Below are 16,359 nucleotides of genomic sequence, written 5' to 3' on the forward strand. Positions count from 1 at the left end.
TCCAAGTACTAAGCCCTCCCGCGACAAGGTGTACCCCATGGGAGGGTTATATTATATATAATTTTATATATAATATAATATATGGAAAGAATTTGATAATATATGAAACGTCTCACATCACTACTTCACTGCTCAAGAACCACTGAGCGAATGATCGTAAGTCAGAAACATTACCGCGGTACTGTTTATATCGCCAAGGTCGACTATGTAAAGAAAGAATTTGATAATATGTGAAACGTCTCTCACATCACTACTCAAGATCACTGTGCGAATGATAATAAAGCCGTGTAACATATTAACAATAGCGCGATACTGTTTATCAAGGTCGAACACGGTGTTATTGATAATTCTCTCGTTGCCGAAATATTTTTGTAATATAAAATATTCACGCGCGGAATATTAAATTATAGAAGTATTTTAATTTATTGATTATTTATTAGACTAGTATAAGATTAATTGATTATTTATTAAACTATTCATCATGAAGTCTTTCGTTATGCTAATTATTTGCATTTATAATTCAATTGTTTTATTTCGTGTTCCCTTATAATCCAAATTATATTTAGATTGTCAAGTAGAACGATAAATAATAATTATTGTCCGTAAAGATCGCAATGATCGAAATTATTTGATATTTTGAATTCGTATCACTTAATCGATTCTCGATTAAATTGTATACATCGCGAAATGCATTTCGAGATCTATCATCGCGACGTAATTTTACGTATTATTTAACATATATGAAATTAAGTATTAATCATATCAAATTATTTCTTAATGTACTTATAAAATCAATCGCGTTTAAAAAAAGGATTTACCGAAATTTCTCGCATCACTATTTTGTTCGAATTCATTGCGCGAATGACAATAGAACTAAAACATGTAAATTTTAATGCGTTGCAAAGATTGGACGCGGTATTATTATTAATTTGTTGCAAAAATATTTTATATATTATAGCATACATATACGCGCGAAATATTAAATTAATTTAGAGAACGGCACCGACGATGGAAAGTCGACGACGCAATGTGCGTCCAAACGTATTAAATGCGCGTGCCATATAAGAGCCATTCTGCGACTCATGGCAATGCTGCGCTGGGTACTTAGCTTCCTTTTCAGGCTTCTTAAGATTTATCCTAAATAGAAAAATTTAAGATAAACCTCAAGGCACCATCCAAGTACTAAGCCCTCCCACCCCGACAAGGTGTACCCAATGGGAGGGTTATATTATATATAATTTTGTATATAATATAATATATTTTGTGGCATTTATTTTGTAATATACTATATAAATTTAAATTCGCAAATATAAACGATAAATAAAAATATAAGAGAAAATCTATTATATAAAGCAATGTTCAAAATAATTGATTTTAAAACTAATTATTGCAATTAATTCTTACATTTTTACTTTTAAATAGATATATTTTAATGTTATAAATTGCGTAATTACAAGATAATTTATATTTCTTAGATATAAACTTTTAAAAATACGATAAATAAAAAAAATGTCTATTTTTTTATATGTGAAATATTTAAATAAATATATTAATATAAAATATTTTATAAAACATAAGAAGTATCTGAAAATATTAATGAATAAAAAATTTTATAAATGTTTTAATAATTTAAAATAAAATGGAATATTTTTTCAAAGAAATAAAACGAAACGAGAAATATGTATATTTTGAATATATTTATCATTGATAAATAATTTGTATATTGTTGCGTCCGCGGAACGATATATATCGAACGCGGGCGACACAACCGATCCGCACACGCTGACGCTCGCGCACTCGTAAATAATAACGCGGTTTAAAGTATACAAGAACTTTAATAAACCACGAGTAACATACAAGAATTCAGAATAATCGTAAAACGGATTACAAATAGACGCGCATCCGCGCAGCTTGACAGCTGCGCTCAGGCTCTCTGACAGTCGTTGTTTATAACAACATCTTGACAAGGCGCGCGGAAACGATCTTCTTCCGTTGACGTACTTCCCGCCGAAAGAATTCAACGGGTCGCGAATACATCCAGAGGGACGGAACGCGGGAACGCAACAATATAATAAATAATGAATGTGATAAATAATTTATATTAATGACTTACATCATATCTTATTATTGATCCATCCATTACCAAAACCCCTTTTTTTCTTTTGCTTTCTTCGCTTTTTCCTCGTGGCACTTCAATCCGTTGCACTCATTTGAATTCCTCGTTGCACTTACACTCATTCACGAAAAGTTCCTCGTTGCACTTGCAATTGTGCTTAGAGAAAGAATTTGATAATATATGAAACGTCTCACATCACTACTTTACTGTTCAAGAGCCACTGCGCGAATGATCGTAAGTCAGAAACATTACCGCCGTACTGTTTATATCGCCAAGGTCGACTTAAACTATGTTATTGTTACAATTCATTGACATATTCTACGAGTGATTGTTGATTAAGAAAATTTAAAGCATTGGTCGAAATTTATTTAATTATAATAAGTATCGTTAGGGAAATTATTATAATAAGCATCAATAATCGAAAGATCAGAACAAAATTAATTCTTTCATCCCCTTTTATATATCCCCTATTTCTATTTTTATTCACAGTAATGAATAATTGCGATTCGATAAAGATTTATCGTTGCGATACAGTTTCATGTCGTTTATCGTAAGTTAATTAATTTTTAATTATTAATAATTATATCAAATTATGTTTCGATACTAATCGTAATCGTGTTTAGAAAAAAAATTCAACAATATGCGAAGCGTTTCGCACTACTACTTTATTGCTCGAGTGTCACCGTGCGAATGATAACAAAGCCATAACATATTAACAATAGCGCGCTACTGTTTATATTGCCAAAGTCGAACACTGAGTTATTGATAATTCATTGCTGAAATATTTTACGTACTATAACATATATTGTTGTATACATGAAAATATTAAATTGTAGAAGTTTTTCAATTTATAAATTAATTAAACGATTATTCATTAAATAATTAATTAACATACGAAACATTTCGCATCATTACTTTAGTGCTCGAATGTCACCGAGCAAATAATAGCAAAATCATAACATACAAACAATAGCACGCTATTGGTTACGTCGTCAGATTCGAACATAATGTTATTGATAATTCGTTGCCGAAATATTTTATATACTATAAAATATACACGAACGGAATATTAAATTATAGAAGTATTTTAATTTATTGACTAAAGTTGGTTATTTATTAAACAATTTATCACGGAGCTAATTATTTGATTTTATTCGATTGTTTTACCACGCTTTTCCCAAGTCAAATTCTATAATATTTAGTTTTACATTTTAAAAGACTGACTTATAGAGTAAGCGAGCTAAATAAATTAATAAATAAATGATCTTGAGAAGAAAAAGAAGACACATAAATAAATAAATAAATAATAATGTGGAAAGAGAGAACATACTAATATTTTTATATAACAAATTATTATTAATTAAATTATTTATATTTTTATATTATTTATATTATTAGAGAGAAAATTGAGAGAAATGTCATGACTCGCTTGATCTTTGAAAGTGATACGCCCTTTGTGAACATTAAAAAGAGGATATAACATATATGTTACTAAATCAAATTTAAATACGTTTAAAAGGCTTAAGACCTACGCCAGTTATTAATGCGTGAAAATATTACAAAAACATAATAAATTATATAATAAAATATCAGAAAGATACAAAATACATTAAAACGAACATGACAAACGCTCGCGTTTTGACTCAATTCGAGTCCTTTTCAATGTCAAAATTAAATATAAATTAAAACCGTTGGAGAATAGACTCTGTGAATATAAAACCGTAACGCATGAAGGTCGGTAAATATAAGCGCACGGGAATATGGAAAAACGCATGATAAATCGCTCGAAGATCGCCAATACATATGAAAATCGCAAATCATGATCGACTAATTACAAACATTCGGCAAATGCAATGCAAATCCGCGAATTATTTGAAAATATATTATTATTTGTCCGCCTCCGGGGCATTCTATGAAAGAGCCGTTCACCTGTTATCACAGTCATCCAAAAAAGCCAGGAATAAAGCAATCCACAGCTAATACCATCCTTCTGTAGTCATTCCAAAAATTAATAATTAGATCCAAAATTAAAAAGCTCCTGCAGTGCAAAAAATTCCATGATAGAGGATAAAATACTGCGATCAAGCGGTATGACGTACCAAGGAAGCCTGAAAGTTTTATAAAAAAGCACAAAGTATCTCTTTCAAGGAACAAACCAAGAGAACAACACAAAAGCAACATAATTAAGAGATGCAAACTATGTAATAAATCACAACGTACTGTATTTTCGAAAATTCACAGACAACGAACCGCAAGGGTCAAACACTATATTATTTGAGACGATCCACCTAAGAATACGAACGTTGAATGTTTGTAATTAGTCGATCATGATTTGCGATTTTCATATGTATTGGCGATCTTCGAGCGATTTATCATTCGTTTTTCCATATTCCCGTGCGCTTATATTTACCGACCTTCATGCGTTACGGTTTTATATTCACAGAGTCTATTCTCCAACGGTTTTAATTTATATTTAATTTTGACATTGAAAAGGACTCGAATTGAGTCGAAACGCGAGCGTTTGTCATGTTCGTTTTAATGTATTTTGTATCTTTCTGATATTTTATTATATAATTTATTATGTTTTTGTAATATTTTCACGCATTAATAACTGGCGTAGGTCTTAAGCCTTTTAAACGTATTTAAATTTGTGATTTGATCATCAGGACCTTTTTTGTAGATTGTTTTCATTTATATATGTTACTCTTTGAGAATATTCGTGGACATTGTCTTTGTAGTTCATGTCCACGTTTTTAGTGTTCACAGAGGGAGTATTGCTTTCAGGGATCACCTAAAAGCGGGCCACGACACCTCTCAGTCTTCTCTCTGAAATTACACTCGTCAACAAAATTATCGCATAGATAATTTCATGTCAAATTTTCGCATAACTTCAAATAAATGTAACTCCGTCAAAAATGGTCGTATTTGAAATTTTTTTCATTCTCAAGCTTAAAGCCTCTATTTTAAAAATCATTTGTCAGATTTAGAATTTATCCTCTCCCCCCTCTCGTCATCTCTTTAAAAGTAAGGACGTGTTTTGTCTCCAAAAATTGCATAATTTGACGCATTCCATTCGGGGTGGAATCAATTTTTTTCGCAAATTTTATGATAATCATCATAAAATATGGACTTTTATGTGTAAATTTAAAAAAAATGAAATTTGTACGATTTTTTTTCGTGGAATTATGACACATCAAATCTATATATTTTTGTTCATTTTTTACCGCCAACATTAGCATTAGCTGATGCGCACCACGAGGAGGTTGCTGGTCGGATTTAGCGCATCGTGTGTGTGTGTGTGTGTGTGTATGTGTGTGTGTGTGTTGGAGGACGGGAATGTGGAAATGTTCACATTTAAAAATGTGTATTGCCGCCTCGTCTTTGGATAATCTCTTGCAGACGCTCATGCATATTGTTGCAGGCTTTAATTATTGCCTGAGGAATTTCATTCCATATTTGATTTAGCGCTGTGATCATTTTCACATTTCCGTCCTCCAACCCACACACACACACACACACGATGCGATATATTAAATTTTATAATTTAGTACATTTTATTATATAAAATATTAAGCATAACAATATTATGCTGTTGTGAAAATTATGATAAAAATACATAAATAATGTTGATATTAGAATGGAACATATGAATTCTTTATATTTTATATAAAGAAATAGACATTTAAAATATTTTGCAGCATCTATATTTTTCGAATCTTAATTATAAATCCTCCAGAAAAATCAGGGATTAATTTAACAAATTCTATACATGTATTATTAATTATATTTTTAAATGATTAAAAAAAATGATCGATGAATATTAAAAATCAGTTTACTGCTAATTAAGAAGATTTATAGAAATATGGTTAAAAATGTTTTTATCCCACAGCAGGCATTTTATTTTTTGTAAATAAAAATATATAAATATGGTAATAAATATGTAGAAAAATATTTATTTCATCTTTGAACATTACAGTATCTTGGAAATATTAAAAAGTATACATAATTATAATTGTCAAATTTCAACTTCTTATTTATATCTTGATGCGACATAGAATAGATATGAACCAATGAATTAAAAATATATTATATTTAAATTTTTCAATGCTAATAATACCTTTCTTAAAGAGACAGTATCTCTATATATACATAGAATATATATGTAATTCCAGCGTTATATGTTTCATGTAATATTTTAAATTGAATAGTTATTATTAATAGTTATTAATTGAATAGTTATTATTTTCATGAGAATAAAATATTAATTAATTAATTGATTGCATTCCGGATCGTTTTTTCGTTTGGCATGTATAAATTTAGTTAATTAATCGAAATTACATTCGGCTCTCCATTTTCCGTTGGTATACGTACATAATTAATACGTCGTAATCAATTAATCGAACGATTGCATTCCGACTCGCTTTTTCGGTTGGCGCATATATATATATATATATATATATATATATATATATATATATATATATATATGTGTATATATATATATATATATATATATATATATATATTTCCAAAACTAATGCAGATATTTCAGAATAAAGTTGTAGCCTCATACTCTATAGTCCATATTCTGAATCCTCTTTTATCGATAAAAGTGCCTCTAAAAGTGGCTTATAGCCAATCAAAAGGCTATAAGCCACTTTTAGAGGCTTATAAGCCATTTTTAGAGGCACTTTTATCGATAAAAGAGGATTTGGAATATGGACCTATATATTTTTGTCTGAAATATTTTTTCAAAAAAAGTATCTTTTTTTTCGAGATATTTTAAATAGATATTTAGAATAGATATTCTTTTCAAGGTATTTTAAAGAGGGATATTTTAAAGAGATATTTTAAATAGATATTTTAAATATACAAACGTATTATGATATATTTAATGATATTATATATTTTTTTATTAGAGAGCTTAAGATAACAAAAAGAAACATTTTAAAACCTTCAGTGGATATTGTTGAAATTTAATTTTATGTAAGTTATCCTAAGAATATTCATTTTTGGGTTTCCTATGGATATTCATTTTTGGGTTTCCTAAGAATATTCATTTTTGGGTTTCCTATGGATATCATGAAAATTCAGTATTCTCAGTATATTTTAAATATATCTCATTTCTGTGTCCGGGTCCCGATCGCATGTGTAAACGATTCCTAGGGCCTGGACGCTGTAGGTCAAGGATGGCCGCGAGGGATTTTTAGTTGGTAAGCCCCGCTGCAATGCACTTAGCGGCGAGGAGGGCCGGTCGGGATGTGCATAAGGTGCATTTTCCCCTCGTAAAAAAAAAACATTTCATTTACAAATATCCTCCAGATAATTAAAAATTTTTGAGATATGTCTGATGGTTTTTGTTTTATATAAAACCAACTCTTACATCGACTTCTCCATAAAGTCTGTTCTATAATACGTCGTATGTCACTGTCATATGTTTCTATTGGATGTCGGAATACAGTCGATCGTTCAATGAAGAGAATTCATTTTCGAAAATGAAATTCTCTCATTGGACCATCGTGTTGCGTTTTGACATTATTTTATTTTATTGCACATCATATTTAATGTAGATTATAAAGAAAAATATAAAAAAGTTTAATATGAAAAATTGCCTTTTTTTGTAGAATCACTTAATGAAATAAAATTCAATTTATTGAATTTTATTGTTACATGTATTTATTTTTTCTGTTTCTATCGTGAGAAGAATAACTTACAAATGCATATGACAAATAAAATTATTTCAATAATAGCATTGATATTTATATTATATGTTTGGATAGAAAAATCATACAATTAACAAAGTATGTACATCAATTACATCTATGTATGGAATGTATTTCTGATCTATAAATTGAATGTAGCACAGACATGAACCAACTGGCTGTTTTATCATGGTTTTATCGAAAAGCGTATCTAGGCGGTGGAAAATGGATGTATGCGTCATGTGCGATGTAGAAAAAGCGTTCTTTGAGAAACAGCGGCGTGAACCCTTTCAGGCTTCTCTTTGCCGGAATTTTGCACTCTCATTTAGAGTTATTTCAAATTAATTTTAAATTCCCATTCCTTTCAATTAACATTATATATATTAGAAATTATTGGTGAAAATAAGTTAATCTTTTATCATTATTTAATATAATCCTGAAAAATAATATATCAAAACGCATATTTTAGAAATAAGTTAATCTTTTACCATTATTTAACATATAATACTGAAAAATAATATATCGAAACGCATATTAGAAATAATTATTTCTAATATGCGTTTCGATATATTTTTCAGTATTATATGTTAAATAATGGTAAAAGATTAACTTATTTCTAAAATATGCGTTAATATTTGAGACAGTAACATAATAAAATAGAAACTTATAGATTCATTCATTTACACAGTATATTGTGATTAATCGGAAGAAAAGATTTATTTGCTAATCATTTGTATTTCATAGTATCATGAGAATAAGAAGTTACAAGAGATTCCTAAGAAACCTAAAGAAGTTTCTTGTTACAATTGCAAAGAATTATCATTCGGATATTCAGTGTTGTGTGAATTATCGAGAGAATATAAATATCGTAAATACTGAAATCGAAACTTTTCGATATTGTCCTTATTTCATTTTAAAAATATCGCAATTAAATTGTAAATAAAATGCAGTTTATGTAATCGTACTTGTACTTATATGTACTTCTTTTTTCTCTCCCTTTCTATCTTTCTCTCTGTCCTCTTTACTCGAATTATAGTATTTAATTTACAATTAAAATACTTCTTATACAATTTTTTTTATTTTTGTTTACTTGCCTAATGTCAACACTTTGGCACTTCCAGTCTTTGTTACTTTCCAACTTGAATGTTACAATATGTAGCCGAATTTTCTCTTTTTTATACATATATCTACATAGTAGCAAAGCATAAGGAATCACAGATTTTTCGATGAATGTGAAGTCAATTTTGTTTTCTATCGAAAATTTGATAAAAGATTAGTCGCTCATATAGTCTCTTCTCAATAACATCTTGACAAACTGAATTTTTAATAAAATTTTGAAAAAAAAAATTTGAAACACACCCTGCTAGAAAATATTATGGCCAAAATGAGAACTAACATTATAACAATAATAAATGCCATCGAATAAAAACATGTTTAATAAAAATATATATGTTGTGTGTGCGTAAATGTGTATAATTATCGAAGACTCGGATTGAAATAATATTCAATTTACTGTACAAGATATCTAAAAACTATTCCGGTTTTCCGAACTCAATTTCCTGCTCGATGAAGAAAAACAAGTAAATGTTTACTTTAAGTTACAGAGCGCATATTTAATTTTCATTTAGACATATGTTATAGAGGATATATTCCTAATATATCCTCTATAACATATGTCTAAATAAAATCTAATTCCTATCTATAAAATATCGGCATAATTATAAATTATAAAATTAACAATGTATATATTTGGATATTTCGAATATCGTCGAAAACGATCCGAAATAATATTAATACTCTTGAATTATCCCCGGGAGTATCGGGCTTCGTATTCACAAAAATTTACCACACGACTGCTTTAATACTTCGGTGCCGCGCGCATAGACAACTTTTATAACTATATATTAACAAATATAATAATACAATATATATATATATATATATATATATATATATATATATATATAATTTTGCATTTGTAGACATTTCATGAAAGAATGAATTTCATGATTTGTTACACATTTTTTATGACTCTCTCTTAATATCATATACATATACAGATATGAATTTATTCTACTTTTTACAGTAAAGACTTATTGTTAAAATTTGTATAATTTCAATGTAACGAAATTTTTCTCGTTTGGCGAATAACTTAATAAAATTAAAAAAAAAAATATTGTCATGGTAACACACAATAATATAACAACAATAATAAAAAATATATAGTGACAGTAATAATACTAATACAGTGTGAAAGTTTGTTTAATTTTATTGTAAAATTTCTCACTAGACTTTGCTTGATTCATTTCGGATTAAGAGATTTCACTATAAGATTTCACAAACTTCCATTGCTTAACGATAGTGATAGCAATGGATGCATTCAGCAAAAAAACCGCTTAATAGCAATCGAATGTGATTGGTTCCTACTTTCAGATCCAGCACATCAGTGTTGAATGTTAGAAGAATATGATGCAACAATTTTCTTTGCTGAACACAACCAATGATAATAATGATGGCGACAGCTATGATGTATAGTAATGATAATTATAGCGACACACTATAGAGGATGTCCCAAAAACTGGCAGTTTCTCTCAATGTTACATGGAGTATAAGAAAGCTAGGGAATTTTGGAAGACTTAAACTGCCATTGTATTGAAGAAATGGAAATATTTGTGGAGCTTTTTATGAGAGCTCTTTTTATATCGCGATAAACATTACATAAGATGTCAATATATTTTTGTTTTGAATCTTAACACGATGCAAAAATTATTGCATTGATATTCAACCAACGATCTTATCCGAGAGCAGAAGCGCGATAATTCTGGGACACTCTGTATAGATAATTTTAACAATTGTGTACACATGCAGATACTGAATATGTTGTGTGTGTGTCTGTGTGTATGTATGCGTGTGTATGCGTGTATAATAATCTTATTTGCGCATTTAAATATTTTCCTCTATTTTCTTCATACTTAGTTTTCATCAGAAGATCCGCTAGAACTTTCTGGCATAGTGTTGAACCAATTTTCACGAGCCCCGGTAATCCTAAGTATAAAAATATTTAAAAAATCTATGTAGGAAATTTTTCATGTGCATAAATTATCTCCTTAAGTATTGAATATAATTATATGTATATACATTATATAAGTATTAAATATAATTTTTTCTATAGATAATTTTAGTAGAGTTTATAAATAATTTAATATATTAAAAAATTATTTTAGTAGAGTTATAAATAATTTAATATATTAAAAAATATTCTAAAAAATTATAAAGAGTATAATTTATCTATATTATTATCTATATTATGTATTTATATTGATTAAGTATATATCACCTTGTACGTTGGCGTGTATTCGTCGGCAGTGTAAGTGAAGTTCTATAATACTGTGGTGTGGCACTTGATGTTGCTTCGTCCGGTCTTCTATGTAATGTCATGGTTTCATGAAGAGAAGTGACTAACTCGTCTTCGTTATCTAGATAATAACGAGAACCAGTAGCACTTTTGCAATTCTCGCATTCGCTTCGATAATCATCTGTGTCATCGTGCAGAGTCGGTAATGCTTGCATACTGCATGTACATGTCATTGATTCGAAGCTACCACTTGCATTCATTTCGTTAGCTGCACTTAACGAAGGCTATAGCAAACAAAATTTTGTATTCAATAAATGTTACGTCTCTCAATGAGATTTATATTGCAATAAATTAAGTATATAAACAAGCTAGTTCTCTACTATTTTTTTATCAAATTCAATATTTATTAAAATACAAATTATATACATATGGTTCAATCATGAAAGTAATCTCCATCATTTTTCAACACTTCTTTCCATCTTTCAGATAAGTTATAGATTCTGATTTGATAGAAAATCTGGTCTTACAATAAATTTATTAAGCCATTTTCTTATTTTTTTTTTATATATATTTCTAAAGAATCCCGCATAAATCTTATGGAAAAGTGGTTTCAGTGAAATTGTCTAAAAGTTGGATATAGATATATTAGTGGAAAATAGTAATTTGCAATTACTGTTTCATAGAATTTAAGTAATTCATTTCGTTGGATTTAGTAATAAATTACACCCAACTATCTTAATCAGCTTGATATGATGAAATTGATCAGAAGCACATTGTTCAGGAATTTGGCTGAGTTCTTTTGCTCTATCCAGCATATTTATCAGATATAACGCTTTCAAATATTATTTGTTTCGATCGAAATAGCCTTATTTGACAGAAAATTTATAAATGTTAGAGAAATAAGAAAATGGCATAAATTCATTGCAAATAAAGACTAGGTTTTCTATCAATTTAGAATCTATTAGAACTTTTCTGCAAGATGGAAGAATGCGTTAAAAAAATAAACATTAAATTTTACAAAAAATAGTGAAAAATTTATCTATACATTTAATATTTTTACATACCGTATATTCGCGAGTCTTCTCGGATACATCTGTCGTGTTTGCTTTATACGTTTCAGATTGCGCTACTAAACTAGACGCTGATGATATTGGAATATCATCCGTATAAAACATATCCATATCTTTGGTAGAATTTTTGTAGTTGTTCGGGGAAGCTGCAACTGCGGACAATTGCACGGAATGCGACAAGTTTTCATGTGGCGCTACGATTCTGCTCGGTGATAAGCGAAGATAGTCCTTCGTCGAGCAATCGGTCAGAACATCCTTCGATGTGCCAGTAATGCGAGATGTTAACGTTCGCGAGATTGTGCGATGAGAAGACACGTCCGAATTCGGCAGAGTTGCCGATATCGTGAACGCGCCAACATCGCTTTGACGCTGAAAAATCGTCGTATGCTGGCGATAATTCTTGGGTATAGTAGAATGTGATATCGGCAATAATGATTGTTGTGTACTGGTGCTACTCATCCCAGAATGTTGACTGTCGTTGAAACTAGTCGTACTGATCGGGATGGGTAGATTTTCATACGTATTTGTTCCCATTGTGAAATTCGTAGTAGATGTACTCGTATTCAGACCAACAGTGGATGTTGCATTGATATTTTGGTTCATCGATCGATAATTGCCAGACGAATATATGCTGGGACTAGGAAGCGGTCTACTCGATGAAGATATCAGGGGTGTGCTTGTATGATTATCATTGGATGAGGCTTGCGTGTTTACAGTTAATTCATCTTGTGCGTCTGCGACGACCGATACGTTTGTATGATTGTTAATATTTGGCATATAATTGTCGGAAAAGTTCATCGACAATAACGTGTGCGGATTCATTGATAGCAGTTGCTCCGTTCTCGCAGCAGCGATTGCCTCTTCGTAGGGCGGAGGCGCCTCACCACGTGGAAAATAATTGCTACCAGGTGGTTTCCATAGTGAGTAACCTGTTCCGCAAGATATATCATCCATGGGAACCCCATGGGGCAACCCTCTATCCAAATATCCCATATTGCTTAAGCTTCTCTGATCTTCTCCGAGTTGCCTGTTTTCTCGACCCGCTACACAAACTACAGTTAACACCACTTATTACATTTTTTATTTTGTAATAATGTGATTTATTTTTATCTCGATATTACATCGTTTCATCTTGAAAAAATTAAAATTTAAGACTATATATAGGACATATACGGACATTGTGTTACCTTGTATTTTACGTTGACGCAGACGATGTATCAGAAAAAATAACAGACTCAGTGAAAATATTGCTGTCACAAAACTGGCAACTGATCGTAAACCTACATCATAATTCGCATTTCCGTCTATTACGTTAGTTCCTGTTCCGTCGGCTTTGTCGTTAGATATTGATGACAATGTATCATCCAAGCAAATAAATTCGCAACAGGTATTACCTCGACGAAAAGATTTGCAATTCTCCTATATTATATAGAAAATTAATTTTATATAACTCTTTGAGCTACAAATTCAATTAACAATTTTAAATTGTAAATTTAAATGTTTTAATTGCAAGATTTAGGATATATTATTAATACTACATACCTCGAGAAATTTGCAAATAAATGCTTTACACCACTTTGGATTGCCATTATCACAAACACAAAACGTACATGGTTCAGGTCCAGGAGTATAATAAATACCACTTTCAAAAGTGCGTCCAGATTGATCTTTACAAGCAACTCCGCTTTCTGCATATACTGTAAATATTGAGACATATATATTCGGTATTTAGACAGAAAAAAACGAAATAATTGAAACATGTATAAAAAAAAACTAATAGTTACCTATAATGGGCAATTATCTATTTCTTCTATTTATGCTATTATGTTTATTGTGTTTTTAATAAAATATGCTATGAATTAGATTAGAACAATTAAATACAAGATTTAACAGGATTTAACGGATCTATTCAAATCTTATATAAAAATTCCTCGAAAATTTTTTGATCTTCCAGATATTGTTACTTAAAATTTCAAATAAAGAGAATGTGTTAAAGATCTCTTGGTGCAAACAAAGCGTCAACTCAAATTTTATAAAAAAAAATCCTTACAAATTTCCTGATCCTTCAAATATTTTTGTTCAAAATTCCAGATAAAGAGAATATTTAAAAAAAGATATTTTTATACACTTTAAACAATTTTTTTATCGTACGTATTTTTTAATATTTGCCACTTATACGAAGAAAAAACAGAGCCTCTTAGATTTGCAAATATATAACTGAACATATATATATATATATATATATATATATATATAGCTGAATAGCAATATAATTGAATAGCTTTTGCATTTAAGAAATAATTAAATACATTTCACTCGAATAATATTTTCATTTTTTTTATTACTAAAAATTACAATAAAGAATATGTATGGTACATTGAATATTTTGTTAAAATATTGAATATATAAACAGATACACACATACATATGTGTATATATATATATATATATATATATATATATATATATATATATATATATATACATAATATATTTTGTATATTGATTTATTGACGGATTGTCAACTGTTTATAATAAATTATCAAAGAGAGAATATTTTAAAATTATCTGAGTTTCAATAAATTTCCACAATCCCCTGATTTTTCAGCTATATATAATATTTGAAAATGCAAGCATGCATATACTGATATACACGTATGTATTCGTTCAGACTTCACACACACACACACACTTTACATGAACGAAAAAAGGAGTATAGAATTAAATACATAAGATATTGTAAGAAATTATACTTATGTCAAACTATGCATTAAAGATTTCAATTAAAGAAATTTAATTAATCAAAACAAAGTAATTTTAACTGCTTTTGATTAATCGAATTGCTATCTTTAATCTTCAATTCATTATCTGAGACGAATTTAGAATTTCTTATATTTAATTCTTCATATTTAATTCTCCTTATTTCGCTTCATATGTGAGCCTCTGCTGTAGTATATATAATTTGCTCCATTTTTATGATAACCTTCAAGAGCGTCCGACTTTAATCGAACATGCGGATACAATATGCGAACGTTTGCACAAAATCGATGGCATTATAAATAAAAGGTAAAATAGAACACGCATATATGTATGTGTGTATGTGTGTAATAAATGCGCACCCATCCATATCGCTATCGTATAATGAACTCACCCTTGAGGCGAGTGAGGGTGAATGTGAGGACCGCATAACTGAATAGGTTACCGCTGCTGCTGTGTCTCATTCTGCATCTGTTATCTCGTCATAGTGGTGTGTCCTGGTGCGCAGCGATCCTTTCCTCCAGCAATTTTATTAATTTAATCGTCGATGTGCCAAATACGTGTGACAACGATCACATCTTGCTTCACGAGGACATCATCGGCTGTATGGGAATAGCGTGCAAACTTATTTGACAATTACATCTCACCTGATGATGACGTATCTATATGCGTTTTATTTTATCAATCTTGAGACCGCGACGAGGCCGCAACAAAACTCGAACGCGATTCATGCACAACGACTCCCGGAATGATCGATTAATAAAACGGACGGGTTGTTTCTGGATGAGCGAAATACCACTATCACGGTAGCGCCATCTTCGGCTAAGATAGAAAGAGAATAGACAATTTTTTGATTTGGACACCGCGAAATTTAACGTCCATTTATAGGGTGTTTTCCAACTAGGACATGTTAAATTACACTGTGTAACACTGTGTAAAATTATTGTTGGAACAATTAAAGTGTAGGTTTAATTTCTGAAAATCTCTGTAGAGGGCGGTTTCGGTTTTATAATATATTAGAAGGCCTCTATTGTAATTAAAACATGGTTAAGATATAATATGTTGTGTGATTTTCCGATTGTTGTAAACAAATTTTAGAATTATAATTCATTTTTATATATTTTATTTTATATATTATATTATATTATTATTATTATATTATTATATTATTATTATATATTATTTTATATATTTTATTTTATTTCATTTATTTTATTTTCAAAGATTTTACCACAATTTAAATAGTATTTATAAGATTTTTTACAATATTGGTAACATTAGGACATTTTACACGTTTGTATTTTACTGTGTCAAGCAATGTGATACTGTGTCGTAGTTGAAATACATCGTGTTGGACAC

General features: G+C 29.6%; 1 protein-coding gene across 3 annotated transcripts; it reads right to left on the reverse strand.

The window, feature by feature from the left end:
• Positions 1 to 8,533: 8,533 nt before the first annotated feature.
• Positions 8,534 to 15,916, reverse strand: LOC145970151 (uncharacterized). 3 transcript variants are annotated; one of them, XM_083096660.1, is made up of 6 exons: positions 15,446 to 15,916; positions 13,786 to 13,940; positions 13,431 to 13,662; positions 12,238 to 13,295; positions 11,156 to 11,457; positions 8,534 to 10,863 (listed from the first exon to the last, which is right to left on the reverse strand). In XM_083096660.1, the coding sequence occupies exons 1-6, from the start codon at positions 15,462 to 15,464 to the stop codon at positions 10,791 to 10,793; spliced, it is 1,839 nt and encodes a 612-aa protein (XP_082952786.1). In that variant the 5' UTR covers positions 15,465 to 15,916; the 3' UTR covers positions 8,534 to 10,790. The 3 variants fall into 3 exon arrangements, with proteins under 3 accessions (XP_082952786.1, XP_082952785.1, XP_082952784.1); XM_083096659.1 differs by having other exon boundaries at positions 12,238 to 13,286; positions 15,395 to 15,915; XM_083096658.1 differs by having other exon boundaries at positions 15,395 to 15,913.
• Positions 15,917 to 16,359: the final 443 nt, after the last annotated feature.

Source organism: Camponotus vicinus, unplaced genomic scaffold, assembly GCF_025532165.1.
Source record: "Camponotus vicinus isolate PSW18456_S1 unplaced genomic scaffold, iyCamVici1.0 SCAF_4, whole genome shotgun sequence".
Taxonomy (NCBI): domain Eukaryota; kingdom Metazoa; phylum Arthropoda; class Insecta; order Hymenoptera; family Formicidae; genus Camponotus; species Camponotus vicinus.

Excerpts from the sequence above, each read along its gene's own strand:
- LOC145970151 (XM_083096658.1), bottom strand. The coding sequence starts at position 15,464 with ATGAGACACAGCAGCAGCGGTAACCTATTCAGTTATGCGGTCCTCACA. Across the intron at positions 13,663-13,785 it reads TTATTTGCAAATTTCTCGAG|GAGAATTGCAAATCTTTTCG; the intron begins GTATGTAGTATT and ends TATATAATATAG. Across the intron at positions 11,458-12,237 it reads AGAAGACTCGCGAATATACG|CCTTCGTTAAGTGCAGCTAA; the intron begins GTATGTAAAAAT and ends TGTTTGCTATAG.